The 19,224-nt window shown below is 35.5% G+C and overlaps 1 protein-coding gene across 1 annotated transcript in view; it reads right to left on the bottom strand.

The window, feature by feature from the left end:
- The window catches only part of Kif24 (kinesin family member 24), a 62,293-nt gene that overhangs the window by 23,943 nt on the left and 19,126 nt on the right, over positions 1-19,224 (bottom strand). Inside the window, exons 2-5 of the mRNA XM_046457133.2 lie at positions 16,840-17,483; positions 11,491-11,680; positions 6,832-6,929; positions 3,242-3,457 (exon numbers count right to left, since the gene is read on the bottom strand). Of these exons, the coding sequence (XP_046313089.1) occupies positions 3,242-3,457; positions 6,832-6,929; positions 11,491-11,680; positions 16,840-17,462 (1,127 nt within the window). The 5' untranslated portion in view covers positions 17,463-17,483. The remainder of the gene's footprint in view (positions 1-3,241; positions 3,458-6,831; positions 6,930-11,490; positions 11,681-16,839; positions 17,484-19,224) is intronic.

Genomic DNA, 19,224 nt, shown 5'->3' with positions numbered 1-19,224 from the left:
GGGACTGGGAGGGCTGGGGATGTGGCTCAAGTGGTAGCGTGCTCACCTAGAATGCATGAGGCACTGGGTTTGATTCTCAGCACCATATAATGTAAAATAAAGATACTGTGTCCACCTAAAACTAAAAAATAAATATTTTTTTTTAAAAAAGGGACTGGGAGTGCAGCTCAGTGGTAGAGCACCCTTAGGTTCAAATCCCTAGTTAAAAAAAAAAAAAAGAAAGAAAGAAAGAATAAGCATATAATCCAGACCTATGCCAATCAGTGGATGGTATGGTATATTCCCAGCTATAATGATTGTCGAATGAAAATAAAGTCCTGGTCGGGTGTGATGGTGCAAGCCTGTAATCCCCGAGGTTTGGGAGGCTGAGACAGGAGGATCACGAGTTCAAAGCGAGCCTCAGCAAAAAGCAAAGCGCTAAACAACTCATGGAGACCCTGTCTCTAAATAAGATAGATAGATAGAGTCCTGATCTCTTATTAGGTGCCTGGTGGTGAGGTACTCTGCTTCTCTCTCTAAAAGTGAAAGCATATAGTCTTGGGAGCAGTGGCAGACATTTTTTTTTCTATAAAGAGAACTAGTTTTAAGATGAAGCAAACACCATAGAAGAACAGAGAAGCAAACTTGGTCCTTCTAACATCCCTGAGCTGTTGGAGTAAACTAACCCTGAAGTCTACACATTTCCATGGTAGACAGGAAGAGCTAATGTGAATGCCTCAGACCTGTGAATAAGGTAACAAAAGGTTATGGACTTATGGACTCCATTATCATTAAACCAGATATATCAAGGGCATCAAAGATTCATCAAAGGATATTTTTCCCCTTAATAAGATACCGATTAAGGTGAATAATGGAATTCCACTTTACAGCAAACCCTGTCCCCCATACACACAAAGAAAGAAAGAAAATGACTATCTCAAAAAAAAAAAAAATTTTTTTTTTTTCTGCTGGGTGTGGATTGCCTATAATTCCAGCTACTCTGGGTCTGAGGTAGGAGGATCACAAGTCCAATGCCAGTCTCAGCAATTTAGAAAAATCCTGTCTAAAAAATAAAAAGGCTGGGAATGTAGCTCAGTTGGTAGAATGCTTCTGAATTCAGTCCTTAGTATCACCAAAATTGCAAACTTTTACAGAAGAATTGGACAAAAACAGTCTTGCCAACGCCCATGATCTCTTGGAAAGAAACTACTGAGTAGTCCGCCTTCTGGAATGAAAGAAGGATCTAGTTTTCAGATTCCTCATATATGCTAGACCCAATGTCCTAAGCTAACCCCAGGGAGGTTCTTAGTGGATAATTAAAAATATACTGCTAAATTTTTAAGTCACATAAGCTAGAGTTATATTACTTCACCCTTTATGCAAGGCTCTGAAAACAACATCCTCTACTTTTAGAAATTTGACAATCCTTAATCTTTGTTTTCCAGTTTAAGAATCAGACTTAGCATATAAACCTTGTCAAAGTCCCTGCATTATAAAAAATATATATATATATATATTTTTTTTTTTTAAAAACAAGATAAAACATAACTATGAAACCAGGAAACAAGACATCAGTAGACCAGAACATTTCAAAAGTCCCATAAGGTAGGAAATAAAAAGATCATATTAAGCCAGACACAGTGGGGCACACCGGTAATCCAGCTACTTGGGAGGCTGAAGTAGGAGGATCACAAGTCTAAGGCCAGCCTTGGCAATGTAGGGAGACACTGCCTCATAAAAAGGGCTGGGGATACAGTACCTCTGGGTCTAATCACCAGTACTGAAAAAAAAATTATATTGTGGGAGACCAACCTCGCAAGTGACTGAGTTACTCCCCGGCTGAGTGTTTTGAGGCATCAGTAGCAGAAAATGCGGCAGGACTTCCCTGCCCTTCTTGGGTTCAAGAACGGTGTCCTTGTAGAGGCATGTCTCTCCACTACCCTAGGGAACCAATCATCTCACCTGACCTTGCAACACTGTCCCCCTTGACCTTCATTGGATGGGATTTTCCCCAGAATTTAGAGTTCCCCAATAAAAGCCCACTCCCAAGCGTGCTTGCTCTCTCTCGCTAGCCTCTCCTGTAGACCCTTGCTTCCCCCAGGGAGCTTGAGGCAGAGAGCACAAGGAGCAGTCCTGGAGCTTGGTTTAAAGGTAAAATTGTGTGTCTGTGTTTTATTTCTAACTCCCTGAGAATTTCCCTGTGTTTACCGTCTGTGCTGGCCACAGACTAAGTTATATTAGCCAATCAACAGAGATATAAAATCAAACAAACAGGGCTGGGGTTGTGGTTCAGTGGTAGAGCACTTGCCTAGCATGTGTGAGGCACTGGGTTCAATTCTCAGCACCCTATATGAATAAATAAAGGTCCATTGACAACTAAAAAATATTTCAAAAAAAAAAAAAGGGAAAAAAATAAAACAAACAAAATTACATATAGCTCAAGACATCTGCAGAGTAATAAGTGTGATTCTTCCCTATTAAGCCTCACAGAAGCTTCAAACTTGGGAGTTATTATAGTCCCATCCTCCTATCTACAATTAAAGAATGTAAATATACAGGGAAATAATCTGGGCAATTCATTAAATAACTGTATTCAGAAAAAGCTAGATATCCTAATTGGCCTTTTGCCCAAAGAAACACATACATACATAAACACACACACACACATACACACACACACACAGCACAATAGTGACTTTTATTCTCATGCCAACTCTCTTTAAATAAAATGGGCATTCTGACTGGAAAGGACTTTTAATAGGGACATTGGGCTTGGAAGAGAAGCCATGATTGAGCTAATACACAACTTTGACACCAACACAGGTAAAAACGAAAAGCAACTCTGGCCCAGCGCATCCCCAGAATAGAACCTTTTTTTGGCAGTTGTGTGCCTGGACAGAATTCTAGATACCTACACATTCTCTCAATTGTGGCATACCCAAAGGCCCCTTTTTTGATGAAGTAGTCCAGAGGACAATAGTCTAAGCCTAATTGCTGGCTTCTTCAGTTGCTCAGCACCCTAGTGGCCCTCTTTGATGAGGGCCTGCCGTATCATGGCCTCCCTATTTGAACAGGAACTGCTTTTCCAAACCTCATTCCACTGCTTGCCTAAAGCACATGAAACTTGAACATCCTATCAGATACCTTTGCTGGGATTCTAGTCTCATGCTGATTAAGTTTTCCACCATGCTCAGCCTCAACTCACTCCTCCCCACATGCATCAGGTCTGGTTCATTCTGTAATGACAATTCATATCCAGTACCTTTTTCTTCTATTTAGGAGGTCATAAAGCTGTCCACAGTAGATTTCATAAAAGCTGATCCACACAAAGAAATGCCTTCTTGGCTGGGACATTTCTAGTTGCCTGAAGATATCTTTGGCTGCCAGAGCATACAGTCCTGGGTTCTGATGAGTTCCTATCATAGTGTAGGTCTTTCCAGCACCTGTTTGTCCATATGCAAAGCAAGTAGCATTGCCTCTGGGAGAAGAATAATTTGAATCATTTATTCATATTAAAAGAAGTGCTAATTTACATATAGATTTTTAATAACAAGTCAGGTATAAACTGAATCCTATAAACATACAATTCTTTAAGGAAAGAAAGGTTTTATATTATGAAAACATAGCAAAAAATTCTCAAACAAATGTGTTGAGTTTTCTTATAGGAATTTTTTGTGGAAGTGATATAATTATGTAAAACAACTATGGAAGATAAGGAAATGAAGACTTTAAAAAAAAAATCACTTGATGATGTCAGGCATGGTGTTACATGCCTATAATCCAGAAAGAAAGAAAAATCAGTGGTTTGGAGGAATAAAAGTTTGAGGCTAACCTTAGCAACTTAGCGTGGCTCTAAACAACCGAGTGAGGCCTGTCTCAAAATAAAAACACAAAATGGGCTGGGGATGTAGCTTAGTGGTAGAGAACTCCTAAGTTCAATCCCCAGTATAGGGGAAAAAAAAAAAATCACTTAGTCAACAAGCATTTACTCAGTTCCTACCCCATGGTAGGTGCTTTAGATAATCAAAAGAAGATTTCACCTTATAATTTAGAAAGATGTGGAGAAAGACGTAATAGAGAATTAAAACAAACATAATAAGTAATAGAAGATCATATAATAAATAGGATAGTAGTGACTACACTCATATGATAATTAAGGAAGTTTGGACAAAGATAAAATCAATGTAAGCAAAGCATCTGAGGAAAGACTCACAGGAGTAGAAAACTAGACTGGGCCTTGAAAGCAAGCTGAGAAGGCAGAGAGCCACTACTGTGAAATAGGAACAGTATGAGCAGACCACAGTAGTAGCATAGATTTGGTGTGGCAGACATGTCAAATATTGAAGCAAAAAACTTGGGTTTTGGACTTTGCCCTGCCGTTAATTAACTACAGGCTTTAGGAAAGTCACTTTACTTCTCTCTGGGTGTGAATTTTCACTTTCACCAGTAAATTTATGGATTACCTGGTTTCTAAAAATCCCTTCCAATCCTGATGTCCTTATGATACTAAGTGGAAAAAAATCACTATTCTTGCATGTGGGTACATGTGTGTGCACACATCCTATATGAGAGTGAATAACTATAGAATAAGAGGTAGAAAAGGGAGTTCAGGAGGCCAGATTGCCAATTATAGTATGTTAAAGGAGGAGCTGGAGGCCAAGATTATCTGAGTATTATGGGACCCAGTTATGCAGTGCTAAGTAGTGACTTAATATAATATTGGTATGAAGAGCTATTACAGACTCTTGAACACAAATCATATGGGTTACTGATAAAAGCAGATGCTTGCAAAAGAAATAAAGTCCATGTATTGAGTAAGAATAAGAGGAAGCTAGAGGTGGGCAAAGAGACAAGTTCCCAGAAAGGCACTTGAAGTCAGGTAGAAAATAAAGAATGAAATGAGAAGAGCAAGGAAACCTTGGTGAGAAACAAGAGATGGGAGCTAATCAGATTTAAGCTGTTTCGAACAGAGACCAGTTATTCCTTGTCTTTTGAACCCTGGCTCCCAGAAGCATAGGTAGTTTATTTTTTTATTTATCTTTTTTGGTACTGGGAATTGAAACCAAGGGTGCTTAACTACTGAACCACATCCCCAGTCCTTTTTATTTTTTGAGGCAGGGTCTCACTAAGTTGCTTAGGGCCTTGCTAAGTTGCTGAGGTGGCTTTGAACTCAAGACCCTCCTGCCTCAGCCTCCTGAGTCACTGGGATTACAGGCATGTGCCATCAAGCCTGGCAGCATAGGTAGTTTAAATACACTGGCATGGGACATAGGTACAGTTAGGAAAAGGAATACAGGAGGAAAATCTGAACTTACTCTAGAAGATCCAGCAGAATGAGAGTGAAGAATAGTATCTATCTTCTAAATATTTTAGGGATGATTTTTTTAAAATAACAAATACTGGTAAGAAAATCTTACTACATTTTACATATTGGATGCACTTAATTTGCAACTATATCTTTTATTACTAAAGTCTTGATGTTCAAATTCAAACTTGTTTTAGAAACTTGCTCTCTCAAAAAGCACTCCCTATCTTTAGTGCATAAGAAATTGAACATGAAAGATATTTGTGCTTTATTAGCCTGCTTAGAAAAAAATTTTTTAATTAAAAACTCTACAAAATAACAATAAAAAGATAACACAAAAAATGGGCAAATGAAGATATTCAAATGGTCCATATGCACATGAAAAGATGGTCAGTAGTGCTAGGCACTAGAGAAATTCAGATTAGAACCTTGGTAAGATATGATTTCATACCTATAAGACTGACTAAAATAAGAAAGACTGACAATACTGTCATGCAGAAGAAATATCTCCAGAAAGGGTCCCAGGATTTCCTAGAGGAAAGGGGAAATTCAACTCAGGATCAGTGGAGTTATTGGCATTCTTGATGGAAAAGAATTTCAGCAAGAGCCAGACAAAGACATAGACCAAGGATTCTTAGGAGGTAGAGAAACATTCAAGGGAGAATGTGGGCTATCTTGAGAGTAAGATAGTAAAGCAGGTCGATGATAACATAAAAACCTGGAGAGAACATTCTGGGGTGATGGAAATGTTCTATGTCTTGTTCAGGTATGAGTTACTTATGTATATACAGCAATCAAACTCCATCAAACCTGAATACTATATGTGATTTTTATTGTATGCAAATCATAATTTTACTTTTAAGTTATTTTTTTTAAAATAAGGGCTGGGGATGTAGGCCAGTGATAGAGTGCTTGCATGGCATGAGCAAAAACTTGGGTTTGATTCCCCCAGTCCTGCAAAATAAATACATAAATAAAAATTATAAAATTAAAAGTAAAAATTATCCAGAATTAGTGATTCTATCAGGTTATTTGGCATTTTCCTCTAGTACACACCTACATTTCAAATATAAAACAGGCTCCTACTTACTTTTTTTGTCCCATTTAATGTCTGTTCTCCTCCCCCTCATTAATGTTTACTAAGTGTGAATAACAATTTCAAATAAATACATCTATGAGAAGTTGATAAATGATATTTACTTATCTATTCTACTCTGATAAAAAAAATCAACTGAACTGTAGCCAGAATACATAGTTGTTTCTCTATTATCAAAACACTTAAGCCTTTTAATTATGAAGATTTTGATAAAATTAAGTTGTTTACAGATTGTTAAGAGACCATATCAATTCTGCTGCAAATTTCTGAATGCGTGGTAAATCCTATAAATTGAGACAGTGTACTCTTCTAGAATCTGAACTCATTAGATCAAAACACAGAATTCATGTTCCAGTCAAAAGAAGTGAAAAGCATAAATGATATTTGTACAGAAATATGACTTATGGAAAATAGAAAACAAAAAGCAAGAGAAGAAAATAATTTTTCTCACCCATTGAAAATATGCTGAATGAGTGGGTAAGTAGTGTTCATGTATACATCTCCATTGGTACATGCCTCACCAAAGACTTCATCAAAATAAAACACATGCTGAAAAATAAATTTGATTTTTTAAAGAAATAGACATTTTCTGTAATTTCTTATTTATTTTTTAGTTGTTGATGGACTTTTATTTTATCTATTTATACACAGTGCTGAGAATCAAACCCAGTGCCTCACACATGCTAAGCAAGCATTCTACCACTGAGCTACAACTCCAGCCCCTGGAATTTCTTAACTACTATTCTAGTTAACACATAATAATGGTCTAAATATATTTTTACATAATAGTAACTGACCATGACAAACTCAAATAAATAAACAATAACTGGTAAATGACAGTGCTTTTTTTTAACTTGAGATCTCTGTAGCCATGTTCTAACAATGTAAAATCTAAGACATACAATTTCTGCTATCACTTAGATAAGTAAATCAATGAATGAAAATGAGTGAGCCAATCAATCCTCTTTAGGTCTGGGAGAGTAATTGAATTCTATAGGGGATTATACTTATAGTCCGGTTAAGACCAGTATATTTGAAAATTTGGGGAAATTCTAGGGAAGATTTCCATTCTGTAGGTTATAAAACTTAAATTTTATTCCATAAACATTTATTGTTCAACTGGTAGAATGCATATTGCAGTAAGCAGATGTAGGAACCCAAAGATATAGACCACCTCCTAAAGATGTTCTTTAACACAAACATACAAATGACTATAAGGCAGCAGAAACTTAAAAGAAAGTATGTGTGGAAGTCAATGGAAAAAGACATGGTCTCTCTGACTGGGAAAGATATTATGAAAAAAGACTGTACTGAGACTATACCATGCAGGGGAAGAGGAATTTGAGAGGTAGAGATGGAGAGAAATTAGGGGAAGTATGAGCAAAGATTCAAAGCAGAGAAGTTGAGGAATTAACTGTTAATCAATTTTTTAAAGAACAGCAAGAATCCAAGGAGTCTGAAAAATAGGACCTTTATAAGGAGGAAAGTAAGACAAGGAAACAGAGTTATGACTATACCATAGAGGTCTTGGAATACTAGCTTTAAAGGAGTTGACAGAATGCTCATATTCCATTCAGTAAATGGGGGAGACAGTAAAAAATGTAACAAAGGAGAACGACAATCTGAGTTATTTCACTGAAAGATTAATTTGGCTTTACAATATGAATGGACTGGGAAAAGGAACTCAAGTAATAATTCAGTGGTGCCAGGTGTGGGGGTATATGCCTGTAATCCCAATGATTTCAGAAGGCTGAGGCAGTAGGTTTGCAAGTTTGAGGCCAGCCTCAGCAATTAGCAAGGCCCTAAGCAACTTAGTGAGACCCTTCTCAAATAAAAAATAAAAAGGGCTGGGTATGTAGCGCTGTGGAAAAGCCTCCCACACCACCCTGAGTTCAGTTCTCAGGACCATAAACAAAACAAATCAAAACAATTCAGTTGTAAGTTAGGAAGGATCTAAATTAGATGATGATAATGGAAATAAGGAGATGAAAACCTGGCAACTGACTAGATATGGGGAAAGAAAGGGTTCTAAGATGGCTTTTGAGTAAAAAAATCATGGTAATTTGGAAAAGGAAAGATGGGAAACCCTGTTACATTGAGTCTGGAAAGCATTAATTCAGCAGCTGTAATTATTTGCATAATTTAGCAGCTTACCATATTAGCAACCCAACTATATCTGAGTTAGAAATGCTAATAAATTCCAGGCTCACTGTAGTATGAGAGTCCATACACAATGAATGAGTGATAAGGCCCTACCTTCTGCTATCTTTTCATATAGCTCTAAATATCTAGTTAAGAAAAAAATTGTATGGGCAGATCCAGAAAACTGGACTTGGGCTATTTAATGTGGGTCACTCTATCCCATTGCTTTGTGTACCATTATATTACATAGAAAGCTTGTTAGATCATTTAAAAGAAACTGGCACCACAAAATCAAGTTTATCAATTAGAAAATAATTCCAAAAGTCAGGTGGTAAGAGAATAATGAATCTGTGAAGAATGATAAAAAGATCTGTGAACTTTTAGTCTTTTGAAAGATGTGATGAGATTTTTAAAATGCTAAGCTGTTAACAACTATTAAAGGGGGGGGGGTAGGTACACAGGGTTCATTATACTTTTGAGTAAGCTTTAAAAGATCAATAATAAATTTAAATATATTTGTAAAATATGGCTTTAATGAACATTATTTATACCTGACTCAATAAAAATCACAACCAAATGTAGGAATACTTTTGTTTCCTTTTATTTCACTGAGAATATGGAAATTCTTCCTCTCCCTCAATAAATGCTCAGGAATAACTTTAGCTTTTGATAGAGTACCTAACAAAGTCTTTATTAACAGCATCAATATCTTGCCTTTCATAGGATTTATTTCTCCCCTCCTCTCCCTGCTTTCAAGAGGAGATATGTGTGTGTGATGTGTGTATAAATAGGATTTAAATGTTGGTTTTTCTAATACTTTTGTAAACATTCTTCATAAAAGATGTGTAAATATGAAAGATACTACTGTATACTGTAGTTAACATAAATATATATATATATATATATATATACACACACAATTCATATTGTTTTCTTGTCTTCATTTGTGTTGATATTATAAAAGGTAATTGTTAAATCAGATAGTACAACTACATGTATATGATCATATTTCCTAAGCAACAAGATTTGAAAAGATACCATATTTAATTAGATGCACAAACCTTTTGCTTTAATCCCTGAATAAGTTAAAAAATAAAACAAAGAATCTAGAATCGATATTTATTTAGCACTACATTTGTTATAAACCTCCCTTTTCTTCACTCTTTGAGGAAAGAAAAGAGAAAAAAAAAGTCCTTCCAATATTTTTATATTACAGCATTGACAGGTAAGAACTTTGACCTATGAAAGCAAAGGTCCAAAGTTCAAACAGCAGAGAAAATGCCATAGAAACTAATGGTATTCAATAAATATTGATCAATGGCAATGACAAAGAAGTAAGGTTATTGTGTTTGGGGATAATGGAAAAATACTAAGATAAGATGATGCCTCCCCTTAAGGGAATTACTGTGACTGAAGCATCATTAAGGAAATCTTGGGTAGATGGTAATTGGTTAGAGTTATTACTATGGCTATAAGTAGCTACGGAACTAGATAGCATTACCACAAATTGGTCATTTAGACCATCTTCAAAATAAATACCTTCCACTGAAACCTAATAGACTGTGCATTGATCAGCAATCGATATGGCTGTTAAAGTGATTGGGTTGATTGTACAGTGGCCTGGTAATTTATTGCCCATAGAAAGAATTGGTGGAATAAGCTGAATGTCACTGTAAAACCAATTTTGGTTACCAAAGAAAAAGAAGAACAAAGCAAGTTTGAAAGAAGAAGAGAGTCTTAAAAACTTGACTTCAGTGTTAAGATTTTTCCCAGTAGAAATAAGATCTCAGCTGACTAAGGTGAACTGCTAGCACATCAGATTACTCACTTTTTCCCCCTCTCCCAAGTCACTGGGTTTTGAGATAAGAGTGATAAAGGAAGAGAGAATGAAAATAATACAAATGTTAAAGGAGAACTTAACTCTGAATTCCAAAATCTTAACATTTAGCAGATTATCAATTCTCTGTTTTAGATTATTCACAATTGTTTCACAAATTTAAAAGTACCGAAAGTTTGATTTCTTCCGTCTGTGGAGTTGGTTGATTCTGTATGAGAATGAAGAGTTACTACAAGGATACCTATTAGCTTGGAATAAGTTCCATTCAATAGCAAACTCTCTTCATAATCATTTTAGCAGGGAACATTTTTTATGTGTCTGAGCTAATAGTGCTTTATTTAAACCCTTATGTTAGATTTGAAAACATATTCCTGGATTATATTTATTCATTGCAATCACCCTACATACAGTAGCCTTCTGAGAGTTCAATTTCCACCAATTAAGTCTAAGTTCAAGACAGTTGGGAACCAAAATAAGAATTTGGTTGGCAATCTAGTGCCTTGTAATTAAAAAAGATACTGCCCATCATTAAACTCACAATCAGGAGAGTAGATTCACACTGCAAGATGTAGGCAAGAGGGGCTGGGATTATAGCTCAGTGACGGAGCACTTGTCTATCATGTGTGAGGCACTGGGTTTGATCCTTAGCACCACATAAAAATGAAACAAATAAAGGCATGCTGTCCATCTACAACTACAAAAAAAAAAAAAAAAAAATGCAGGCAAGAATAGAGATCAACTAAGTGACCATCCCATAATCACCCTGGGGCTTATATAAGTTCAGTGACTGGCACTATGCACAATCACTCATTTAAATTCTTTTTACCCTCTCCTATCTCCCTTTTTGCTAAATACATATAATAAAAAGCATGTAAAGTATGTTAAAATATGTATGATGTAGCTCCATTGCACAAGAGTAGAAGAATTACATTTTTGTATACCCTATTACACCATATTTTTAAAAATTGAAGGTCCAAAGTATCAATGATTTAATGAAATATCACACCAAGAACAAATAACACTGAAACAGAACTGGATTTTACAATTTGTATGCATTCCACTCAAACAAAAAGCAGAGAATTGACATACTTGATAATATAAGTTCCAAACACAAAAGGAAAAAAATCATACCTGCAAAATATATTGTGTGAGGTCAAGTGCTTCTTTCTTCTCGTGTACAAGCAGAGTTTCTTTGTCTTCTACAATAATAATATTAATTTCTCCACGACGTACCTCTTTTATATTCAGTGGGCGTTTTCGAACACAGACTCTGATTTTTTCCACCTCAGTCCAAGGATTCTCTTTCTCTAAGGTGTTCTGTCTGATACATGGTTTATAAATATATTTTAATTTTTAATAATAGGATAAGGCTGCTTAAGAGGTAAAAACATCAGTACATTTTGTTGTATACTGGGCATAATATATTTTTTAAATTACAAAGTGTCAAAAATAACAAAATTCTTTTATTAACAATCCTCATTATTTTCATCTCTATCCCTATCCCACCTACTTCTTGCTCCACAAAAACAAACCAAATAAAACCCCTCAAAAAAACCCAAAACCCTAAAAATTATTTTAGCTGGTTTTTAGATGTGGTCTCCTAACAGTTTATGCTATTTTTTAAAATTATTTATTTATTCTAATTTGTTATACAGGATGGCAGAAGGCAATTCATTTATATTACACATATGGAGCACAATTTAAGTCACAATTTTTCAGGATTGTACACCTATGCTCTCTCTTTATGTCCTCACAACTCAGGATGATGAATTCTCAAAATCTAATGCAATATACTGCCACCAATCTCCAAGGTTTTTACAAAACCCAAACTTATGTTTCTTGCTTCCTTTTAAGCCAATTATTCTTGTGTGTTTACCATTTTCTCGATCACTAATCTAAATTATTTTTTAACCTTACAAGGGTTTACTAAATTCCTTGAAGTAGGTGGTCGATTTCAATGTACTCTTTCTCTGGTTCCTTGTATATATATTCTGCCCTGCTCTATGTTCCATTTTTCAACTTTGTTCTTTTTGTTCCATCCTGATATGGATTTATTCGTTTGTTAGAATTATATATTTCTTCTTCCCAAGACAATTTTATGACTGGTCCTGTCTACCACTAATTCAAACTTTAATTCAAATGCATTCCTTCACTAGCTTCATACTCAACACTCAATATCTGAAGCAATATTCCATGAGTTAGGAATACAAAATTTATCAGGTTCACTTGCTGAGTCTCCTCATGGTGCATATTATCTAAGAATATCCACTTACTTGTATAAAAACTAGGTAACAAGAAAATTGTATGTGTGTTTGCAGGTGTGTTTGGTGGTACTGCAGATTTGAACATGCTAGGTGAGTGCTGTACTACTGAGCTATATCCAAGCCCTTTAAAGATTTTTTTTTTTTTTAAATTTTGAGTCAGGATCTCACTAAGTTGCCCAGGAGGCCTTCCAACTTGTGATCAGGGTTTTTGAAAAAAAATGTTTTTACCAGGTTCAATCCCTTTGGTCCATTTACTAAGAATGCCTTAGCAAGACAAATTATTTGCTCCTTTACACTTTAGAATTTTTTGATAGTCCCTAAAACACCTTTCATAATACATTTTACACAAGATACTAATGCTATGTAATTTTTTCATATCAATTCTGATTTTCTGAACCCTCCAATTGGTTAGAATTTTTTTTTTTTTTTGGCCAGGATCTCAACTGGTGAAACAAAATTGTAAATAAAAATTCTAGCATAATACATAAGACATTACTTTTAAAACTTCTTTTAAAGAATGCTTTGATTTTCAACCAACATATAGGAGAATTTTAAAAAGCATTAATTTGTGCTGAGGACATAGCACAGTGGTAGAGGGTTTGTCTAGCATTTGCAAGGCCCTGGGTTCGATCCCCAGTACTTTTGGGGTAGGATGAGGAGGTGAAACAACTATGATTTTGAGATAAGTATGGGAAATTATTTATTTATTTTGGGTACAGGAATTGAAGCCAGGGGCCCTTAACCAGTGAGCCACATCCCAAGCCCTTCTTTTATTTTTTATTTTGAGACAGGATCTTACTGAGTTGCTAAGGCTGGCTTTGAACTTGCGATCCTCTTACCTCAGCCTCCAAAGCCACTGGGATTGCAGGCATGTGCCACTGTGCCTGGCTTCAAGTATGGGAAAATCTTGATAATTATTAAAAAACAGATAATAGGCATGTGGGGGATTCATTGTTCTATTCGCTCTTCTTTTGCATATGTTTAATTTTTCACAAGAAAAAATAAAATTTTAACATCATTTTAGCATCATTGAAGATTTTGGGGTCAAAATCTCTAGCTGTTGTTGAGTATTAATAACCTAATCAGATGAAGCTAATCAAAGACTAAAAATGTTTAGCCTTTTTAAAATTGTACAGGAACTCTAGGACAAGTTATGCAGACAAAAGGTCTACGGTTTTAAGTTCAAAGGGCAAAAAGGAATACATTCTTCTCCTAAAAGGCACTGGTTTTAAATTCTGATCTTCCTTAGGGGGAGTAAATGATCTATTTGACATGAAAAGAGTTAAGACAGGGGCTGGGGTTATGGCTCAGCAGTAGAGTGCTCGCCTAGCACATGTGAGGTGCTGGGTTCCATCCTCATCACCATGTATAAATAAATAAATAAATAAAATGTATTGTGTCCAACTACAACTAAAAAAAAAAATATTTAAGAGTTAAGACAACTGAAGTTAGGTATATTCAAGATCTTTTTTTGTTTGTTTGTTTCATTTTGTTTTGGTTTTTATACCAGAGATGGAACCCAGGGCACTTAAACACTGAGACATATCCCAAGCCCTTTTTTAAGTTTTTGAGATAGGATCCAGTAAGTTACTTAGGACCTCGCTAAGTTGCTAAAGCTGGCTTTGAACTTTCTATCCTCCTGTCTCAGCCTCCCAAACTGTTGGAATTAAAGGCATGCACCAGCAGGCTCAGCTCAAGATCTTAAATAAGTCAGTGCAATTGGTTTCCTAAATTTTGTTAGACTTTCACTAAAATTCCAAGCCAGGCAATTTATTTTGAACTTCTGGAATATCTGAAAAGCAAAAACCTGATTTTTTTTGGGGGGGGGGCGGGGGTACCAGGGATTGAACTCAGGGATACTTGACTACTGAGCCACATCCCCAACCCTATTTTGTATTTTATTTAGAGACAGAGTTTCACTGAGTTGATTAGTGCTTCGCAGTTACTGAGGCTGGCTTTGAACTCGAGATTCTCCTGTCTCAGCCTCCCAAGCCACTGGAATTACAGGGATGTACCACCGCACCCAGCCAAAAACCTGATTTGAGGTAACAAAAGAGAATGCTTTGGATAGGATGACTCCCTATTAGTAAGACTCCCTATTAGTAATAAGGTGGTTTTTCAGTGTGCTAGAATCCTGATTACTATCTAGGGTCTGGGTGAGAAGATAATATTGATGGTTACTGAGGAAATACTTTCTTACCTTCAGTTTTCTAATATAATTCCCATTCACCCTGTCTCCTGAGAATCTATGAGCCCCCCAGATATCCTAATTATATCTAGATTCAGGCCAAGTAGATAGTACTTATTATTTGTCAAATAAATGTAATGGTAATATTTAAACTAAAATATGCATTCTATCTTTGATTGTATTAACTAATGCAAAGTATTATTCTTATTAACAAATAATTTAAATTTAGATTGTTATGTATTATTCAATAAAAGACAAGTTGCTGAGGCTGGTCTCAAACTTGCAATCCTCCTGCTTCGCCTGCCAAGTAGGTGGGATTACAGGCATGTGTCATCACATCTGATACAGCATTTTTTAAAAATTATTTTTAAAGAAAACATGGCTTAAGAAAGAATTTTGTGGGCTGGGACTGTGGCTCAGCGGTAGCGCACTTGCCTGGCATGTGTGAGGCACTCAGTTCGGTTCTCAGCACCATGTATAAATAAATAAAATAAAGATCTATCAACAACTAAGAAAAAAATTTTTTTAAAAAAGATAGAATTTTGTGCTGGGTGCAGTGCTGCATGCTTGTAATCCCAGCAGCTTTGGAGGCTGAGGCAGGGGGATTGCAAGATCAAAGCTAGCCCCAACAAGTTAGTGAGGGCTTAAAGCAATTTAGCGAAAACTTGTCTCTAAATAAAAAATTTATTTTAAAAAGGGCTGAGGATGTGGCTCAGTGGTTAAAGGGTCCCTGCATTCAATCCCTGGTACAAAAAAAAAAAAAAAAAGAATGAATTTTGTTTTCCTATAATTCAACATAAAATTTTTTTTAAAAAATTTTTTAGGGGTACCAGGGATTGAACTCAGGGAACTCACCACTAAGCCACATCCTCAGCCCTATTTTGTTTTTTATTTAGATCGAGGGTCTCACTGAGTTAGTGCCTCACTTTTGCTGGGGATGGCTTTGAACTCATGATCTTCCTGCCTCAGCCTCCCAAGCCACTGGGATTATAGGCATGCGCCACCTCACCACATATTATTTTTAAAACAAAACAAGAATATAATTTTTCTAAAGAACACATTTTCTATTATATCATTCTTTTTTAAAAAATATATTTTAGAGTTGATGGACCTTTATTTTATTCACTTATTTATATACAGTGCTGAGAATTGAACCCAGTGCCTCACACATGTGAGGCACGCACTCTATAGCTGAGCCACAACTCCAGCCCCTATATCATTCTTAATATTAGGGATTTCTCAATATTTCACCTCTTAGGGAATGTATTTTAACTTGAAACATTAGGTGAAAATAACATTATTATCTGGACTTAATAACTAATCTCCCCCAAAAGTGTCTTACTCTTTGTAATCACTAAAATTTTCAGAAATGGACCCACATAAAAAGCACTCAAAATCAGGATCACAGACTGAGGATGTAGTTCATTGATAAAAGTGCTTCCTAGCATGGTCAAGGCCCTGGGCTCAAGACCCAGCACTACAAAAAAAAAAAAAAAAAAAAAAAAAAAAATCAGGATATTTCAATGTGTGCAGATGAACTAATTGCTCCAAAGACCTACTTAATTATTTGTTCTTTATTTTTAACTAAGCTATAAGTTTCCTGGTTGGTTTAAGTGAATTTGATACCCTAAAAAAATCTTATGAGTTATATAATGTTTTTCCTATTGAAGAAGGCCAGTTAACTATTTTTACTTTCATAGATGCACTAGACGCATCATGTTATGTTATAATAAATAATGAAAATAGGTCTGCTAGAAGAATAACAACAGATACTGGCAAGAGGTAACTCTTTGATGCACATGAACAATATCTTTCTCCCATCCAGAAAGTTCCAATTCCTCATTAATTTCCTCACATCCAGGTATTTCTATTATTGATGCAAAAGCTGTTCACTTATCACTTTTATGTGACATTCATCTGTTGTTGTAAATAAAAAGTAGCTGCTTTCCTTTGGCCAAGGAGAGACTTTCCCTTGCCTGAGGCTACCTTCCCTTAAAAAAAAAAAGAAAGGAAAAAGCAAATTATTACCTGATACAAGAACGAGGAATTCCATAGTTATACCCTGAAACATGAGAGACTCTTTGAATAACGGGAATATCACAATTTCCCAGTATTGGAGAAAAGAAATTTGATGAAAAGAGTGAAGTGTTAGTTTCTGTTTGCACATAGGAATCAGCAGTTGTGGCATTCAGAGTTCTTGCTTTTGCGTGGTACTGGTAATCATCTGAGAGCATGTGATCTAGCACTTTTAGGTAAGTGGACTTCTGTTCATTTCCAGAAGAATCTGACATATTGCACATTTCAAACTCATTGTTGCTGGCAGTTCTGTTTTTGTTGTCAGTAGGAGAATCAAAATGTAGTTGTCTGCGAGGGCCAGATCTGAATTCCTGTGGCTTGATGTACACGCTGCTTGTCTGAATAGGATGCTCTGGGCTACTGACTGCTTTATCTTCTTCCTGCATAATCTTAATAATTTTGATAAGCTGGAAAAGACGTTTACGGTCATTCATGTCATGCACTCCCAATTTGGAGTAGTCCTTCATTGTGACCTTGGCTAATTCATCTATTTTCTGAAGGCCAAGGGCAGTAAAATGAGGATAATACTGTGCAAGTTCAGCTTCACAAAGACATTCATATAACCAGGATGCCATTTTTGTGAAGTTTTTTAAATTCTAAAGAGAAAAAGAAAAAAAGTCTTTCACTTAAAATAGAATACATGTAGTACAATTATTCCTTTAAAAAATAAAACTTGAAAAAAATGAAGAAAAATGTCATATTTTCTCAATTTTATTTATTTATCTACATATTTATTCATTTATTTATTCAGCAGTACTAGGAATTGAACACAAAAGCATTCTACCACTGAGCTACATCCCAGCCCTTTCTATTTTTTGAGATAGTATTCTCACTAAATTGCCCAGGTTGACCTTGAATTTGCAATCCTCCTGCCTCACCCACCTGAGTCACTGGGATTACAGGCATGTACCACTATGCCTGGCTCTTAAATTTTTCATAGATATATATTTCTTCTGAAATTGATTAAACAGCATGGTATAGAAGTAAAGATGTTTTTTTATAACATATGAAGACTCTGTAGCAATAGACGTAATTTATCCATCTACTTAATAAAAAGAGACCGTCAATTATCTATTTATTTAAGTATATGGCCATACACATAACCCAAGTCACTTACTTGTTTCTTGGTAGATCCTTCTAACCTTGCGATGTCTACTTAAGACATGTCACAAACTACTGGAAACCTTGTTCTCAACCACTGATTGTAGCAGAACTAATTTTAGACTGTTCTACTTAATGTCAAGGCATGTCGAACAACTGTTTCCCATGATTAATGAACAAAGGCTAAGAACTCTTTCAGAATAGAAGGAAGAATTAAATAGCAGACCATGGAGGATTACATTAATACAACTTAGAGGCAAGTGCATTTGTATCTATTAAGAACTGGCAAAAGTTATTCAGAAATAAAAAACACATTGATTCGGAATCAACTAATTCAGTATTTCAAATCATTCTAAAAGGTTGTCATCAATGTCTATCTGTATAAAATATGAATCAAATCACTACCTAGGAAATTAAAACTACAAGTCAAGATTTTAAATGGTTACACATTAAAATGTTTAAACACTTTAACAACAGATATTTGATTAAATACAAATGATGTGGTAGTAAAATATAATCCTAGTCTACTATTAAAGTCATGCTCTGAGTAATTTTCTATAGCATTGTTAATCAAATTCAAGTTCATGAGAATATTAAAAAATAAATTTAAAGCATATTTCTTTTTAGTTGTTGATGTACTTTCATTTTTTATTTATTTATATGTGGTGCTGAGGATGGAACCCAGTACCTCACAAATGCTAGGCAAGGGCTCAGCCACTGAGCCACAACCCCAGCCCCAAGTTAAAAGCACTTTTTAAAAAATGGTATTCAATTCATTAAGTAACTGCTAACACTTTTGTTTTCATTTGAATTTATATTTTGTCTCCTCTCTAGGAGAAACAGAGTTGAGGGCAGGGTAATAAATATAATCAAAGAAGCTCAAATAACTCTGGAGGAAGTACTACTTAAGCTAAAGAAAAGGCTAAATGGAGGATTGGGGATTTAGCTCAGTGGCAGAACACATGCACTGAGTTCCATCCTGGGCCCTGAAAAAAAAAAAAAAGGCTAAATGGACTAGGAAAAAAAAAAAATTCCTTCCACCAAGAGGTGGAGACTATTTGTCCTTTCATTGCATCTAGGCTAGCCAACTTGTTTTGGCCAATAGAATATTATGGAAACAACATTGTGTGACTTCCATGTCCACATATCAAGAGTCCTTGTAGCTTTTACTGCTCTCTTAGAATTTTTCTCCTGCTACGTGAAAAATTCCGGCCAATAGCCATCACGAAAGCTAGA

The sequence above is a fragment of the Marmota monax genome, unplaced genomic scaffold (assembly GCF_021218885.2).
Source record: "Marmota monax isolate L192 unplaced genomic scaffold, Marmota_monax_Labrador192_F-V1.1 WCK01_AAM20220418_F8-fsc00069, whole genome shotgun sequence".
Classification (NCBI taxonomy): Eukaryota; Metazoa; Chordata; class Mammalia; order Rodentia; family Sciuridae; genus Marmota; species Marmota monax.
The sequence above is the reverse complement of the archived record's forward strand: the minus strand, read 5'-3'. Positions and strand labels throughout refer to the sequence as shown.